Here is a 15227-nt window from a genome sequence, read left to right on the forward strand (position 1 = left end):
TGTTGTACCTTTCATCCTAGCTAGTACGCTTCTAAATAAAAAACCACAAACCCCCAAAACCCAATGAACAAGGTGAAATCCTGCTCTCATTTCAATCAATGGTAAGCTGACCTTGACAAGTCCAGGATTTCACCGATAGTGCCTGCATCACTCTACCCACTCTGGTAGTTAACAGGGAGATACCCATCAGAATTACAACAGAGGTTTCAGAAAGGTATGACGTGGAGCTAGAAAGGTATTGTGGTAAGCAATTCTATAATTTAGAAAATCTAGAATCTAGGAAAAAAGAGGGTATTTAACAGCTTTTGTTCTGGCCCCAATTTCCAACAAAGTATGGTAATTTCCAGACACGTATGTATATGTATGTGCAGATATGCTGTGTGCATACCAACATATGATGCTAATGTATATATGCATATGGGTTTTATAAATAAAGTGCTCCTTGACAAGACTGGGTAAGTGCAAGAATGCAAAGGGCTTGACGGTGAGCAACCACTGAGCTAATAGTGAGTCTGTTACAGAAAAGCACAGGGTGCTCTGAGCCCATCAAGGCTGGAGGAGGGAATTTAGGGCATCTTATGAGGGTCAGCCACATTGCAGGCAAGGACTGGGTCACTTCTTTATTTCAGCAGCAGTCTACCTCATGCTTTAGTACTTGTTGTTGCAAGTTCATTTATAATTGAATAGAAAGCAGAATGAGGAGAAAAATGGATTAAAGAAAAGATTTTGTTTAAAAAGTAGGAAGGCTTTTTTTTTTTTTTTTCCTGAGCCGCTATAATTTTAAAATTATTTTACAAAATACATCCTTAAAAGGGGACTAGCACACTCCAGGGCATGTAGTTGTAAAGATAAATCTGTGCACTTCCCTGGTACTGCAGGCACTCACCCTTTGGCCTCATTTTTATGACTCTACACCCTGGAGTGGTGTTATTGCTTACAAACATACATATATACTTATGGGGGTATGTGCGATCTGCAGATGTTTTATTTATAAGTGGCAGGCCTATTGCATCACTGAAACATACATTTACAAACAGACACAGGTTTTATGAAACCCTATTCCGTTGTTTTAATAGCTAAGCTATCCAGCCATAGCATAATAGTGCACAAGGTAAATGTGTCTACATCTCTAGAACCTGTTCCAAGTTTTCTCAGATGTGACTAACTGCAAGAATTTTCCAACCATCAAAAGTTAATAAAAAAGACAAAATAAGGCAGTGTAAGCCTTTCATACGAGACACACACCACCACAAAGTGCAGGGGCTCTGATAAACTTTAAGGCCTCATTTTACCAAGGTATTTAAGCAGGTGCCTAACTTCAAATGTAGATCTATTGAAGTTAATATCCTTAAAATTAGATTCACAGTTAAATACTTTATTAACCAGGATCTAAATTGAGACTAGTCTGGATTGTGAGATACCTGCCCCAAGGCATCTTCAGAGATTAGCCTTTAACTAGAGAATAGCTGCAACAGAAACACTTGTGTATTCTACTCGCAGTTCGCAGCATGTAAGCAAGAAACGAAACGATGCAAATGTGTCCTGATCTTGTTAAAATGTGTTAAAGTTATTCCCAAATATTTAATGCACAGAAAATAAATTCTGATTCTACAGAAACCTCTGAGTTACAGGAAACACAACATATAAAGAAAAGCAATAAACCTTTAAAAAGCAAATATATTTGAGGTGAGTCAGAGGGGCCTACAACTCTTATCTACAATATAAGTTACTGTAAATATCTGTGGTAATTGTTTGGTATAGAATTTTTTCTAGTTGCTTAAAACCAGTCAAAACGGCACTCTGCACTAAATGCACAGCCACGGGGGACCAGCCTGAGAGCAGGTACCCCATTACTGCCTTCCTGAAAAAATGGCAATTGCAAGCAGAAGAAGTGGTCTCTGAGCTCAGATTCCAACACTGAGCGTGCTTCTGCGGACAGACCAAAGCTACGTATTAACTCAATCTTCTGTAGCTAATCTAATTTCATTTTACATGAACATAAGTGAAAACAGTGGCTCCTGCATTTCATCAAAAATACAGTATTTTGACCATATCCTCTGTTTTCAGTCTTCAGATTTTGAACGGTTAAGACTGGCAAATGATGGCAAAAGAGTGACCTACATTAAGCTGTAATCCCTGGACATACGAACTGAAAAAAACTGTGTATTAAGCATCAAAATGGCTTTGACTGAAACTTCATACTGGCTGTGAAAGTTCTGTATTAACTCCCCAAATCACCAGTGAAGCCTGGGCCATGGTGAAGGTAACAGCAAAATGCCCATCAACCTCAGTGGAGTCATAATTCCACCTTTGGTTTGGAACTCTCTGTAAATATGTAACTGCTGCACAAGCCAGAAAGAGCTTACATTTAAATTAGTATGTAATTACATGAAATACTAAAAAATACAGAAGAGAATGGATACACTTCTATATACATGAATTAAAAAATATTCATAGACAAATACACACCGAGGGGCTCTGAAGTTTCACTTACCATTAAATCTTCAGGTGCTGGCCTTTCCTTTGGTTGTTTTTTCATGCTATGTGTCATAAAACAAAAACGTTCATATATAAACAATTGCTTATTTATCCTACTTGCTTAAATATTGAAGATACCCTCTTTTAACACAGAATGAAGAATTTCAACGTATTTCTTAACTTTATCACGTGCCAGTGGAAGACAGGGCTCCTAACAGTGGCCAAAATGTTAATGGATTTCTTCCTTCCCTTCCACCCCTCCCTTACAGGATGCGGTGGTCTACGCCGTTTGTAACCATGAACGTGTATAAAACACAGAGATGACTGCAAACCAGACAGCTCAGAAGGCACAGTAAGTTGATTCTCATTTTGCTAGGGATTATTACATAGCTCGACACAAAGTATTATACAAACAGGTGGGAAATTTAACTCTAACACTAAACAGCTTCAGGAGAACGCACAATACCCTGGGGTTTCCACCTTAATTTTTTCACATTTATTTCCATTACACTGCAGGGTGATAGTTCATTACACAGCATTAACCTGTTTATAAGATCATGTTTCTCATCCAAATAGTCCTAGTTTTCTGTGCAACAGGTGCAATTAGCTATTGAAGGCTGTGCTTAGCTGCATGAAGGAACACAATAACATGGCACAGAGGTGACCATCAGGAGCTGCCTACTAATTGGATTACATCCAAACAGCCAGTGTTTATGGCGTAATTGGCATAAAGTCATAAAGTCTGATACGCTGTTCACTTGACATCTCTAATACTTATCAGGAATTGATTGCTTAAATAGTATAGAGCTTCTTCTCATTTGCTTTTTTTAAATGGTAATGCTTCCCACTAAAAAGTACGGCCAATCTGACACTATTTCTAAAATACTAGATGATCTGTGCTGTAAATCAGAGGTATTAACAATACGATTTACCCTCCCTACAAATAACAACAAGCCCCTCAAATAATGCAGGCATCAGCCAGTAACGCAAGCTGGCTGACGAGTGGGTTGGTAGCAGTTCTAATCTGACAGTCCAAAGTAGCTGTGTCCCGAGGGAAAACAAGGCTATTAGCCACCATCAGTTATGCTTCAGTTTGACATCTGTGGAAATTTTAACACAGGTTATCCCTCTCTCTGCCTCAATGAGAATTATTTTTTTTTTAAAAACAGTCTGTCGTCAATTTTTTTGCAAGGATGAAGCGCGTAGACCTCCCCACACATCAGTTCGTTGCGCTGCAGAATCCTCCAAACAGCACCGCGCTTTGTAAACTGAAACTATTGAAAATGGAGGCCTGTGTTACACAAACTTTAATTATTTAGTTACTTTAATTAACCGATAATCAGACCGCTTTTTGTGTCTGTATTATTTGTTACATGCTATGTCAGTCCTGAGAGGTACTTTCTCCTGTGTTGCATATTCAAAATCCAGTTTTATCAGGCGACTCTTGCTGCAGTGCTGGTTTTTTGCATATAGCAGAGAATCTGAAAGCGCCGTGAAGCCCAACCTATAGACCTGCGGGGGGCTGAGGGCGCCAAGGAGGGCGCATCCCTGGAGCAGGATTCCCTCTCAGCCCCACGGCTGCAGCTTGCAGTGGCACACACTGAGATGGCTCCATCCGATTTAGCACAGCTGAGCATCCAGCCCTGGAAGCGCGTGTTTGCAGAAGCAATGGCTTCTCCATCAAACACATCATATTTTTACAGAATTCAAGCTTGTTTCTCCTGCTGTACATAAATAGCTGCCCCCTCGCCTTTTCTTTTTTTCTGGGGGGGTGTGTGTGTTTGGAATGGGGGAGATGCGACAGTTAAAAAAAAAAATAAATTCCCTTCACTTTGTTTCTTTAAGAGAGCTTACCCTCAAGATTTTTATTCTCTAGTCACTCAAGAACTGTATTCTTTATCCTGCAAATTCCTCCTCTCCCCAATTCTCCTTTCATTTAAAAGGTTTTCAATGAACTATTCAGTTTTAAGGAAAGAAAATATACCCAGTGGTGTGTTTTAAAATACGACTCCCAGTAAAAATTACTTACTGAAAAGCCAATGAATTAATCAAGGCTGCTTGCCTTTCTAAATATTGAGGCAATTTTATAAGTAATATTTTAAAAAACCCTGAATAATATTATACACATGAGTCTTTGTAGCCTCTTTATCCCCAGATGAGTTCTTAGGAGTCTCAGCGCACAAGACTGCACCCACATTCAGGGCAGGTTTATTAAAACAGGAGAAACCCTTGTAAGTACTTTTACGACCCTTTGTGTAAATAACGTTTACATAATTTAAACAGTTTGCTTAGCTTTGCTGCCCCATCTGCCCAAGGCCCCCAAGTCCCTCTTCTCTCAGAAAGGATGCAAGGAAAGCCATAAGGTCTCGCAGAGCTGCAGAGTTAATGGCATGTATCATTTACATTGAGGGCATGGCATGTTTGCAAACTGAGCTTACCATTGAGTGATGAAGTGTACAAATGGCTCAGAGAACTCCCCGGCTGGAAGGACGGGCGATTCCTGGGATTGGATTGAAAGAAGAAGCAGAGTCAGAAGGAAAGAAGATAATTTTTTTTTTTTTTTGAGGATAGTAATATAACAGCGACAACAAAACAAAACCAAAAAAAAGAAAAAACGAAGGAAGTGATAAAGGCCCCTTTTCACACAGAGAATTTGAGGGAGAAAGGTACAAATTCTTCTGAGAATGTGTTATAAAACACTGAATTTCAACTAATGAGTATTACACAATGGGTAAAAACATGTGGAAAGACACTGAGGGGAGGTGAAAAAAGGACAATGATAGCCACAGGGTAAAAAGGAAGGTAGGGAAAGTGTAAATGAGAAATTAATGATTATTTAAGTAACACACAAATGGTCTTGTAATTAACAAAGAGCTGTGAAATTATTCTTGTGTTGACCTTTGTTCTTTCACTGTATTTGCTATTTATTTACACTCATGTTTATTTACACTTATTCATTTTAGAGGCTGTCCTCATATGCTGTCTGTTCTAGATTTAAAAGGCGAAAGAATTTTTAAGAGGAAAAAAATGCAGGATTTACCAGTCTAGTGGTAGAAAATAACCACCCAGTATTTATGGAAGAAAAAAAAAAACAACTAAAGCACGAGAAAAAAAAAAAAAACCAAACAGGGAACAAACAACACCACCATTTGCAAAGAAGGGCTTTACGAATTTAGGAGTTTTTCCAAGAATGACAGAGAGCTCCACTGTGTTTATAGTGTAACAGCTCAGGATGTAATGAAATTACACTGCAGAGTACTTTAACAGTGTCATCTCATTAGACCTACAGTTGGAACAAGAGAGCCACATAAAACAGGCAGCTGCAAATGACTCCATTCTCAGCTATTCTCATTTGCTATTAAAAATACCTTTCGGCATCTTTTTTCCTCCCTGACATCCCTACACAAAGTACCCTGCAAAGTATGATACATGCACCTATTTAAATTAACAAAGGAATGACTTATTTTAATCTCACTGTGCTTTGGAGTGCTTTGGCCATTTGGATGAGCAATATATCATTACATACAACCTTCCAGCGCTGCAGGCAAGAAACTCAGAGCGTGCAGCATTTGGTGGGAGCCAAACAATTTCTCTAGCACACAACTGTGTCAAATGCATGCATGTATTCATTATTGAGAATGCGAGGAAATAGCTTTGATGTAGTGGAAAAAAGAAGATGATAAAAGCACCTCTGCAATGTGTGTGCCATTATCAATGGTGGCAGATAGACACAACTGCAGAGCCTCCTATGTGATTAGTAAATATACATATAATTGCTGTGGCCAATTATCAGAAAAATGAGATCGGTAATTACAAGACAGAAAATTAACTAGAACTCTTATTAAGGCTTTGTTTCCAATTCAAACAATTGGAAACTGCTGGAAAATACAATTAAATCAAAAGTAACTGAAGAGTAAAAGGAGAAGCCAAAATTGCTTTACAATTTTCAAAGACTTCTATTAAAAACAAGGAGTGTTTGATATAACATGCCCAAATTCTCTTTGAACTTAGACCGGGTGAGGGAGAGGTTATTGTTTCTAAACTTATAAATGACATCAATATAGGAAGGTTTCCACCTGAGAGCGGAAGGGAGACAAAGAAATAAGCAGCGCAATTAAACTTTCTCCACTTCAAAGAACCGCGCATGAAAATTATTCATATTAATACAGAAAACGCAGAACAAAATGTCAGGCTTGCTTACACCGGCGTGGAGCCCAGCAGGCTTTGCCTCTCCCCCACCATTTTTTCTCGTCCGGCAGAGCCTTCCTGGGCTGGGAGTAGCAAAAGCCACTTTCCCAGGTGGGACGGACTCAAAGCAGAACAGCAGGAGATACCCCGGGCACGCAGCACAGATCATTTTGTAAACCACAGGGCGAAGCTATCAGAGCCCGTTCCCTGGGGAACTGGCTCTGCCCAGCAATCTATCCCTGCTGTTTATTGTAAGTAAAATGCAAGTGAGGAGCCTGTTAGGAACGTCCCTCTAACGGGGCTGCCAGCTCGGAGCAGCAGCCCATGCTGGGGAACAGGACAGGCACGTGGCACTTCACACTCATTTGGTAGGTGATAATTTCTGCAATCACAAAGAGATGACGGACCCATAATAGAGTGAAACTTCATGATGAGAGGGCAGGAGAAGCTGATGAACAGCTCTGAAGCCACCAGCATTTCACTTTGGCTCTCCCAAGCTGTGCTGGCATGGGGGTTGCACAGTCAGGGAAGAAGCTGCTCCAGTGTCAGTACAACGCCTTGCCCGCTGCAGCGCAGCCAGGGCACCAGGTGCTCCTGCGTAAGCCTGCAAGAAAATTTCACCTGGATGAAAGGAAAGGTTAAATGCTATTTTTTGGGGCACATTTTTCTGTACAATGCAGGTATTTCAAGCCCACCCAGGCCTACTCTCTTCTGCTGTGGACTGGTCAGTCACGGCCATGCCTTGGCTGGTTTGCTCTCAGGAGCTCAGGAAGAGATTGTGGGTGGGTGAAGATGAACACAAACTGGATCTCAGTATGAAAACTTGATGAAGACTTTAATACAGTCTTCTCAAGGATTTCAGACTGGGCACCCACAAATTTATTGGCTATTTGCCTGACAAACTGAAAGCCTTTTGGGAGAGCGCATCAATCTCAAGGAAGTACTTGCTGGCAAGTGTGTTTGAAGGAAAAAAGATCAGTGCAGATAAAAACTTTATCTCACTCCTGTACATACGAGCCAATTGCTACTTTACAGCATAGGTAAGATAGGGGAGGAGGTGGCAGATTTTGGTTTTAGCTGAACCAGGAAAGTACAGGACCCTCAACTGCTTCTGAAGGTGAATACCAAAGAGCTGCCTCAAAAGCTGTATTTTACCTTAGTTCGAAAGAGAAAACATCCATTCAGTGTCTGCCCAGGGAAAGCAATGACTGAAACATTTCAGTTTCTGATACTATACTATGCAAGACTATTTCAGTAGTAGAACAGTGAGAGCATTTTGTAGTCAGAGCTATTTCTAGAGCGAAAGTTCTGCTGTTGCTGCCTCTGTAACTTGAGCGATCACAATGGTGTTGCATCAGGAACACAGCAAACATTTCCAAAACTACACAAAGTAAATACATCACATATTGTATCCCCAAGTTCCCCAGACTTCAGCTGACACTCAAAGAGATGGGAAAACGGGGAAATAAAGCAAAGCTACACGTCTCTACCCAGCCTGCGCTGTCTGTATAATGCAATAGTCACATCCGACGTAACCATCGGGATCAGAGTCCAGCCACACTGATGGCCTGCCTTACTTTACCCACCCGCACAATGAAAACATGCTACAGAGGCAAAAAAAGTAGAAACCTAGGATTTTAAAGGAGTGAGGAAGCATTATACTCTTTTAAACTGGGAAATGGTTCTTCTATGGTCATTAAATGTTGTATCTTATAATATCACAAAGACCTATATATTGGGGATGCTGCTAACATGGCAGTAGGGACAGGAATGGTTTTAAGGGTCAATGTACCATTGGCCTCTTATATCCCCAGGCAGCTTATTCCCAAGCCTGGCTATTTCCCAAAATATCCAAGCAACATATCCGTAACCGGGATCTGCTGCAGGAGACAATATCAGCCTCTGATTTCTCAAAACCCGCCAAGCTGTGCACATGCAGTGAGAACGGAGAAGGGCAATAGGAAAAAAGTTTGAGTGATGCCTTTGCCTTGTGAATAATGAACAGTTCAAGAAGGTCAACCCATTACAACTGAAACCGTTTAATTATTAATTATGCACAATCTATGAGCAAAAGGACAAGTTCAGAATGTTTAATGTGTGGTAACTCCGACTGGACCCTCTCTTGGCATTTTGTTATTAGCACTTGTCAGCAAGGTGCTCAGGCATAAAGAAAAAAGCACAGCAGCAGAAAATCTGAGCTAGCAGGAGGAGGGAGGGCTTTAAACTTCAAACACTGCTCCTAATATTTAATTTATAGAGTGCCAAGGCTCTGGTATAAACCTTATTGACTTCCATGGACTTAGGGGAAGTCACATTATCTAAATGAAGACCTGAGAATGAGAATACAGAGACAATCCCTCCAAAAGCCCTCTTTTGAAGGGAGTGATAACATTACTAGCTGTATCTTCTTTTTTTTCACACCTCTGAACAAAGGAAGAGTGAACCACCTAACAGCGTGTCCAGAAGTCAACCAAGCCTTTGCAATCTATGCAATAAGAGCTTGAATTACAGGTCCGAGCACTATCCTCACCTACGCTTCTCAAACCTGTTACTCAGTGTCCCCTGATCTGTTTGGTCTCGCTAAGCACAGCAGTAGCAGAGATGCTACTGAGTCTCAGGAAACAGATAATGCCCATCAAACTCACAAATAAGTATGAACAAGTCACTTTCCCCCCCTTTTCTGTCCAGCCTGGAGGTTTACTTGGGCAAACTCATGAAGCAAATTCAACAGATACAGCTCTGAGGTGCTTATTTCTTTGGAAACACTCTTATGTCAGTGAAATTTGGGAGTGGTTCTTGACTGGCAATATACACCGAAAGCACCTCATACTTTACACACCTTCAGAGGTCTTACCCCAACGATTTCTTGGGAGTGAAATATGTTCCCAAAGCAACTGAAAGCCTGAGCTTTATCACATCCTTTCCGAAGAAAGGGAAATCTCACGATCTCCCTACAACAGGAAAACCAACAAATGCAGCTTTCTACATAAAACCTTCAAGGTGGCAATGGCAAAGCCCCCAGCTATGTGTTAAGATCAAACCTGTGTTCCTCCTACCTCCTCCTTCAGGGGCCAGCCTGATGGCCCGCCGCGGTGCAGAACGCTGGCAGCCTGTCATCGACACGTCCCCAGAAGAGAGCCAGGCTGCACAGCCGTGCAGGCTCCAAGACGAGCTCAGCTGCACTTTGCGGGCAACAAAGCTGGTATTCCCAGCGGATCCCCACAAGTGTGCAAATAGGTTTTACTCCCTCTTCTCATCTGCTAACTCCCGCCCTGTGAAGGGTTAAATTTTCCCATTCCCCACAGCTACTGCTATTTTGCAGTACTCTCTCCTCAGTGTGAACGCCTGTGCAGAAGGAAATGCCATGGTCCTATGGCTCTATGGCCACAAGAGGGAAGTTAGCAGAACCCAGCAAACCAAACTTCAGTTCCTCTCTCCTCTGGGTTTCCCCAGCACACCCTGTCTTTGAAATGATCATCTCCTCTGGGCAGATAATCCTATTCTGCAACTTGTCCATTGATGCTGAAATGGCAGTATCTAATAAATAATGTGCGTGCTTTACAAAGCTTTTCTGGCTATCACTTCAGCGTAAAAAATCTCTAGGATTAAAGAATTTTTATGCACTCCAGCTTCTCTTTTACTAAAGCTTTCAAAGAATACACATATTTTCATACAGTAGCTGCATTCTACTTTGTGGCCAAATAGTGATTTTTAAATTTTTTTTTCTCCTGCAGACAAACTTGAGTTTTTAGATGCACCAGAAATGCTGCCAGGTGCAATTACATGGAATAAATGTGCTGCGGTTACCGAGCTGTTTCAAGGAGACCAGCAAATTACAACATTGTGCACGTTCAGATTTAGTCCTACAAGGGCAAGTTACTTTCACAGCGTTCCTAAAAAACCCAAATAAAATAAAAAAAATCCATTTCTGACTTTCTAGCCAATCTACTTCAAAAGCCTTGCACAAACCTAATGGCAGACGATTTCCTACAAGTAACAAGTTTGCAGAAGACAAGCGATGGCTGGAGGTGGCTCAGAGGCCCAGACTTGAAAGCATTTCTGGATTGTCCCTGCTATGCTCCCACCCCCAGCAGGAAGGTGAAAGATGATTACATCTCTGCGCCAGGTCGCTTCTTGCTCTTTTCTTAGCAGATGCCAAATGTGACAAATTATACGTGGGGGTATTTTGGTGTGAAGTTTTGTCTGCTGGGATTGGAGTGTCAGCAGTAAACTCATTTATTTCCAGATCTCTAGCTGGACGGGAACCAAGGTCGAAAGGCCAGTGTTTTATCCACCAAAACACTCAGCCTACCTTTAACACCTCAAATCACGTGAGAGCCAGCTATTCTCTCTGCAGTGCCACCCACTCCCCAAGTTCTTGAAAACAGCACGTCTGCGTTACCTACGCCCGTACCGAACGCATGCAGACGTTTCTGGTTGAGTCAGTCAGCGGATACCTGGGGCCATTCGGTTGTCACTTCTGCAGCATTTGCTGCTGTGGGGTATTTTTCAGAGCCCAGAAGAGGGAAGGAAAGAAGCGGAAGAGTGTAATTAACATCAGGAATAATCTAGAGCGTACGACATGACATTTTCTACCTCTTGCCAAGCTTTGTACTTGTTAGTGCGGCTCTCCAAAGGGCCTTGCAGATAAGCATACAGGTAGCTGGGAAAACAGGTTAATCCTTTAACCGTAACTGTAATTGCTTTTCCTCTAAAACAAACATAAGAATTTTTTCCTCTCATTGCTGGTCTCTTGTCGATCATAAGCTAGCAGAGCACAGCAGTGTTTTGGGTAGATACACACACATACGCACATTTCAAATAGCTAAGGCACAGCAGCATGAAACGTAGCCTCTACCTGTGCACACCGAAGGGACTCAATTGAAAAACTAAACCCATTTGTTGTTCCCTTTTTCCTCTGTACACTCCCAATGCATTTTTATTGCTTTTTCATAAAACACTGCTGCAAATAATCAAGCATGACCATTGACATCCACAAGATTGAGTTTTAGGAACCATTAAATGAGCTTGCCCTCTTGGGAAGGTTCTTGCTCAGGTTGGTCTAAAGGTAATTATTCAGCAATTCCTACCTGTGGTTTTACCTTGTTCCTATATAAGTCTCTGAATCTCATACACTAGTAAGGTCACACTTTCTGTCTCAATAAAAGTACACCCTAAAACAACTTATTCACAGGACAAATTATAGCGAATTTGTGAACACATGTGCATGCACATGTCTATATCCTAATACCAGCCTTTCTTGCACAGAAATCTTCAACGCCCTGGAAATTTTCAGGGTTAAATATAGCTGATCATACGCTTAAATCAATACCTGAGAATCTAAAGAGAAATTCCTGAAGAAAAAATAAAGCCTGGTTTCATTCTGAGCCTTTGGAGTTTTCTTCTTCATTTACAGAAATAGCAAAATGCGGCACTGATGCATAAGGTTAAGAAATTCAGCACTCCAGAGACAGTGGTCTTCATCGTGCTATTTGATCAAGCTGAACGTCCTGCAAATTTTTAAGGCTATGCCGTAGCACTGAATGGAGGCATATATTTAACCAGGTAAAAAAAGAAGGGAACAGAAACAGCGACATAGGATACACGTATTAAGTACAAGCTATTTTTTTCCATGGGAAAATTTGAAAATTTATTGACACTGAAATGCTTCACAGCTCAGTATTAACACTACACCAGCGTTAACTGATGCTGCTAAATGTTTCTAGAGTACAAATTTAAAAAGAAGAAAAAAAAAAAGGAGGTCTTTGATTTGTGGAGTTTGTAAAGTCCTTGAGCTAGATTAAACTGCAGTCTTGTGAGACCGAGTATCTCTGTGGGGGCACTTAAACGAAATGCTCAAGAAACTCATGGAAAGCTTCTCACTACTTACTCATGAAGCTATCAGAGTAAGGATTCATGAGTACAACTAATTAATTTTCCTTTTACATTTCTGCCAGAGTCATCAAAACAGGCAGGTTTTTCAATGCTGCCTCCTATTTGTAAGAAGAGGATTTGCTCCTGAAAGTCTTCACTCCTCAAGATCCAAATGTAACTGGAATAATACAACATTTTAACTAAAATTGATGGACAAAAATAGAGTTATTTTTTCTCCCTAATTCAATATAGTTTAAAAAAAAAAAAAAAAAGCCCAAACAACAAGCACCTAAGTCACTATTACACTGAGACAAGCTATGGAAACTTCGCAAGTAAAATTAATTTATTTCAGGTTATGAAGAAGAAAGGGTTAGAAACTAGAGCTGATGCTTAACTACAGAGCTTGTGACCACAACTGCTCCAGTACAGTGAAACCCGGTTTACAGCAACCACCCAAGGGGCTGGCAATAATTGCTTTCCTAGAAGGGATACTCTAACTAAATAAAGGTCAAACAAAATAGCCCTGGAGAGCTTAAGGAAAATTTAAAGGAGTTGCTTAAGTCAGGAGGACTGCCTGCTGGATGCAGTCCACAGTGCAAGTTTTGTCTGCCCAACCTTCTCTGGATGCACAGCAGATATTCTGAAAGCCAAAAACCACAGGACCAAAAGGATGGGAAGGTGACGTGCTACCAAACACAGAGCTGTCGCATTTGGCCTTTTGGGATTTTCATACACAAGCTGCGATCGCCTAGGTGTTTTACGGAATGCTGATCTGACTAGCAATCAGGAAAAATGACATTGTTAGAAGGTTTTAGAAATACTGCATCTGGAATACATATACCCGAGGAAGTAACTAAACAGCAATTTCCTACATAATACATTTTGACATCAAGGTAACAGGGAAATAAGTAACTACAGGTTGGAAGAATCGTGAAAACAATGCCACCTCTCAACTGACTGCAAGGAATGCAAGAATATGCTGTGCTCAAAGCTCTGATGTTCTTGAAAACCTAACCCCATATTTTGCTGCAAAGTCGCAGAACCCAGTAACCTGCTGCTCACCAAACTGAAAATCTAGAGCGCCCTCAATTACCTTTTAAACTGAGCATTTTCTAATGCATTAAAATGAAAATGCGTAATTATAATCAAGGCTAAGGTTCTCATAATCTCTGCCTGGAAGTGGAAGTTGATTTATTGAGTGACTTTTGCAGACATCAGCAAAGGGAACACTTAACTGGACCATGCAGGTTGTCTGAGAGGTTGCTGGAGGTTTGGAGGCTGAGCAGGGAATAGTTAAGCCTTTTTCTTTTTTTTTTTTTTTTTCAGCTAAAAATAAATAATCACGGGAGGCATGAAAGCAGCAGAAAGGTAAAAATGCATACCGATTTCACTTGCAATCTTTAGGTTTCAGAGTGAACCCACTAAGTGAAATCGAGTGGCCTGCATTTCTGAAATACACCATTTCTGGGGCCAACAACATTAATGGTACTATTCTGGGGCTCTCCTGTTTGTATTTCTAAATTAGCATCTGGAACAGATTCTGATGACATTTTTTTTTTTTTTTTTTAACGCACCTACTGCTTTTGAAGCGTGATCCCATTGCTGAGTAGATTGCATTGCAAATTTTTTGGCTGCATGACTGTGAAACACAGGGCCACATCTAGGACATCTTCCAAGCCAGGCAATGGCTCCTGCTTCCAGCAGACGCCATTCTCCTTCATGTTGGAGTGTTTCTGGAAAGACTGCATGCACAGCAAGCGATGCATGTCCTTTCCAATAGGGATTCATCTGCACTGCTCAGTGCTTTCCACGTAACATTTCGGTGAGTTGGAGACAAACTAAGTTGAGCGATAGAATATTAAATTACTCTCAGCTCTCAAATAACAGCAGACTGCCTTTATTGCTGGCTGCGTTGCAGGATGAACTACATTAACAACTAGGCTAGCCTCATCTTTGGACCAGAAGCAGGAGTCTTAACATGGTGGGAGATGCTGCTACGATTAGGACTGTTGCTTAAATGAGCGTGTCTTATTTGTAGCTGGATCAGATTTCACTATAAATTACCACATGTTAAAAAATAAAGGTCCTGGCAGGCATGTATCCTAATCACACAATGCTTCTCGCTAATTTTCCTATTAAAAAAATAATCCCAGAACCAACGCCATTAAAAGACCAATAACATAATTTAACAAAAACAACCCCCAAAACCCAGAAACAAACAAACAAAAAGTCAGGCAGCCTGACATTTTCTCATTAAATTATCCTGCTTCTCAAATCACTTACTCATTCTGCAGAATTTCTGCAAGGAAATTTAAGTCCTAGAAAATAAAAAAACTGACTTTTTAAACTGCCAAAGTGACCTGCAATGTCTCATATATATTACTAAGGGTTTAAAAACAGCTGCAAAAATCTCACTATGGCAGAACGTCTAAAAAAACTCCCATGGATGTTTTTTATTCCATAGTCTGTCACCTTTGAGAGTTTGAGAAAAGTACAGGATACCTAGGTAATACAGAAGCAACCTCTTAACTAGCTCAGTCATCAATAAATCCTATGAATTAATGATTATGAATAAAGAGAAAATTAACTTTTGAGTTCCTGCTGTGTTTTGGTGGAACATGGAACAGTTCTACAAAACCCAATGACTACCACTATAATAAGCAGCTATTAAAAAGGATCAAGGTCTC

At 40.7% G+C, this 15227-nt stretch overlaps 1 protein-coding gene across 6 annotated transcripts in view; it reads right to left on the minus strand.

Moving 5' to 3' along the window:
* MAP2K5 (mitogen-activated protein kinase kinase 5) overlaps positions 1 to 15227 on the minus strand; it is a 140332-nt gene that overhangs the window by 20729 nt on the left and 104376 nt on the right. For all 6 annotated transcript variants that reach the window (XR_005828869.1, XR_005828868.1, XM_040600609.1 and 3 more), the window contains 2 exons: positions 4917 to 4978; positions 2495 to 2540 (listed from right to left, as the gene is read on the minus strand). Coding sequence is in view for 4 of the 6 variants with exons in the window: in XM_040600609.1 (XP_040456543.1) it covers positions 2495 to 2540; positions 4917 to 4978 (108 nt within the window). In the remaining 2 variants the exon portion in view is untranslated. The remainder of the gene's footprint in view (positions 1 to 2494; positions 2541 to 4916; positions 4979 to 15227) is intronic.

This window comes from Falco naumanni, chromosome 7 (assembly GCF_017639655.2).
Source record: "Falco naumanni isolate bFalNau1 chromosome 7, bFalNau1.pat, whole genome shotgun sequence".
Classification (NCBI taxonomy): Eukaryota; Metazoa; Chordata; class Aves; order Falconiformes; family Falconidae; genus Falco; species Falco naumanni.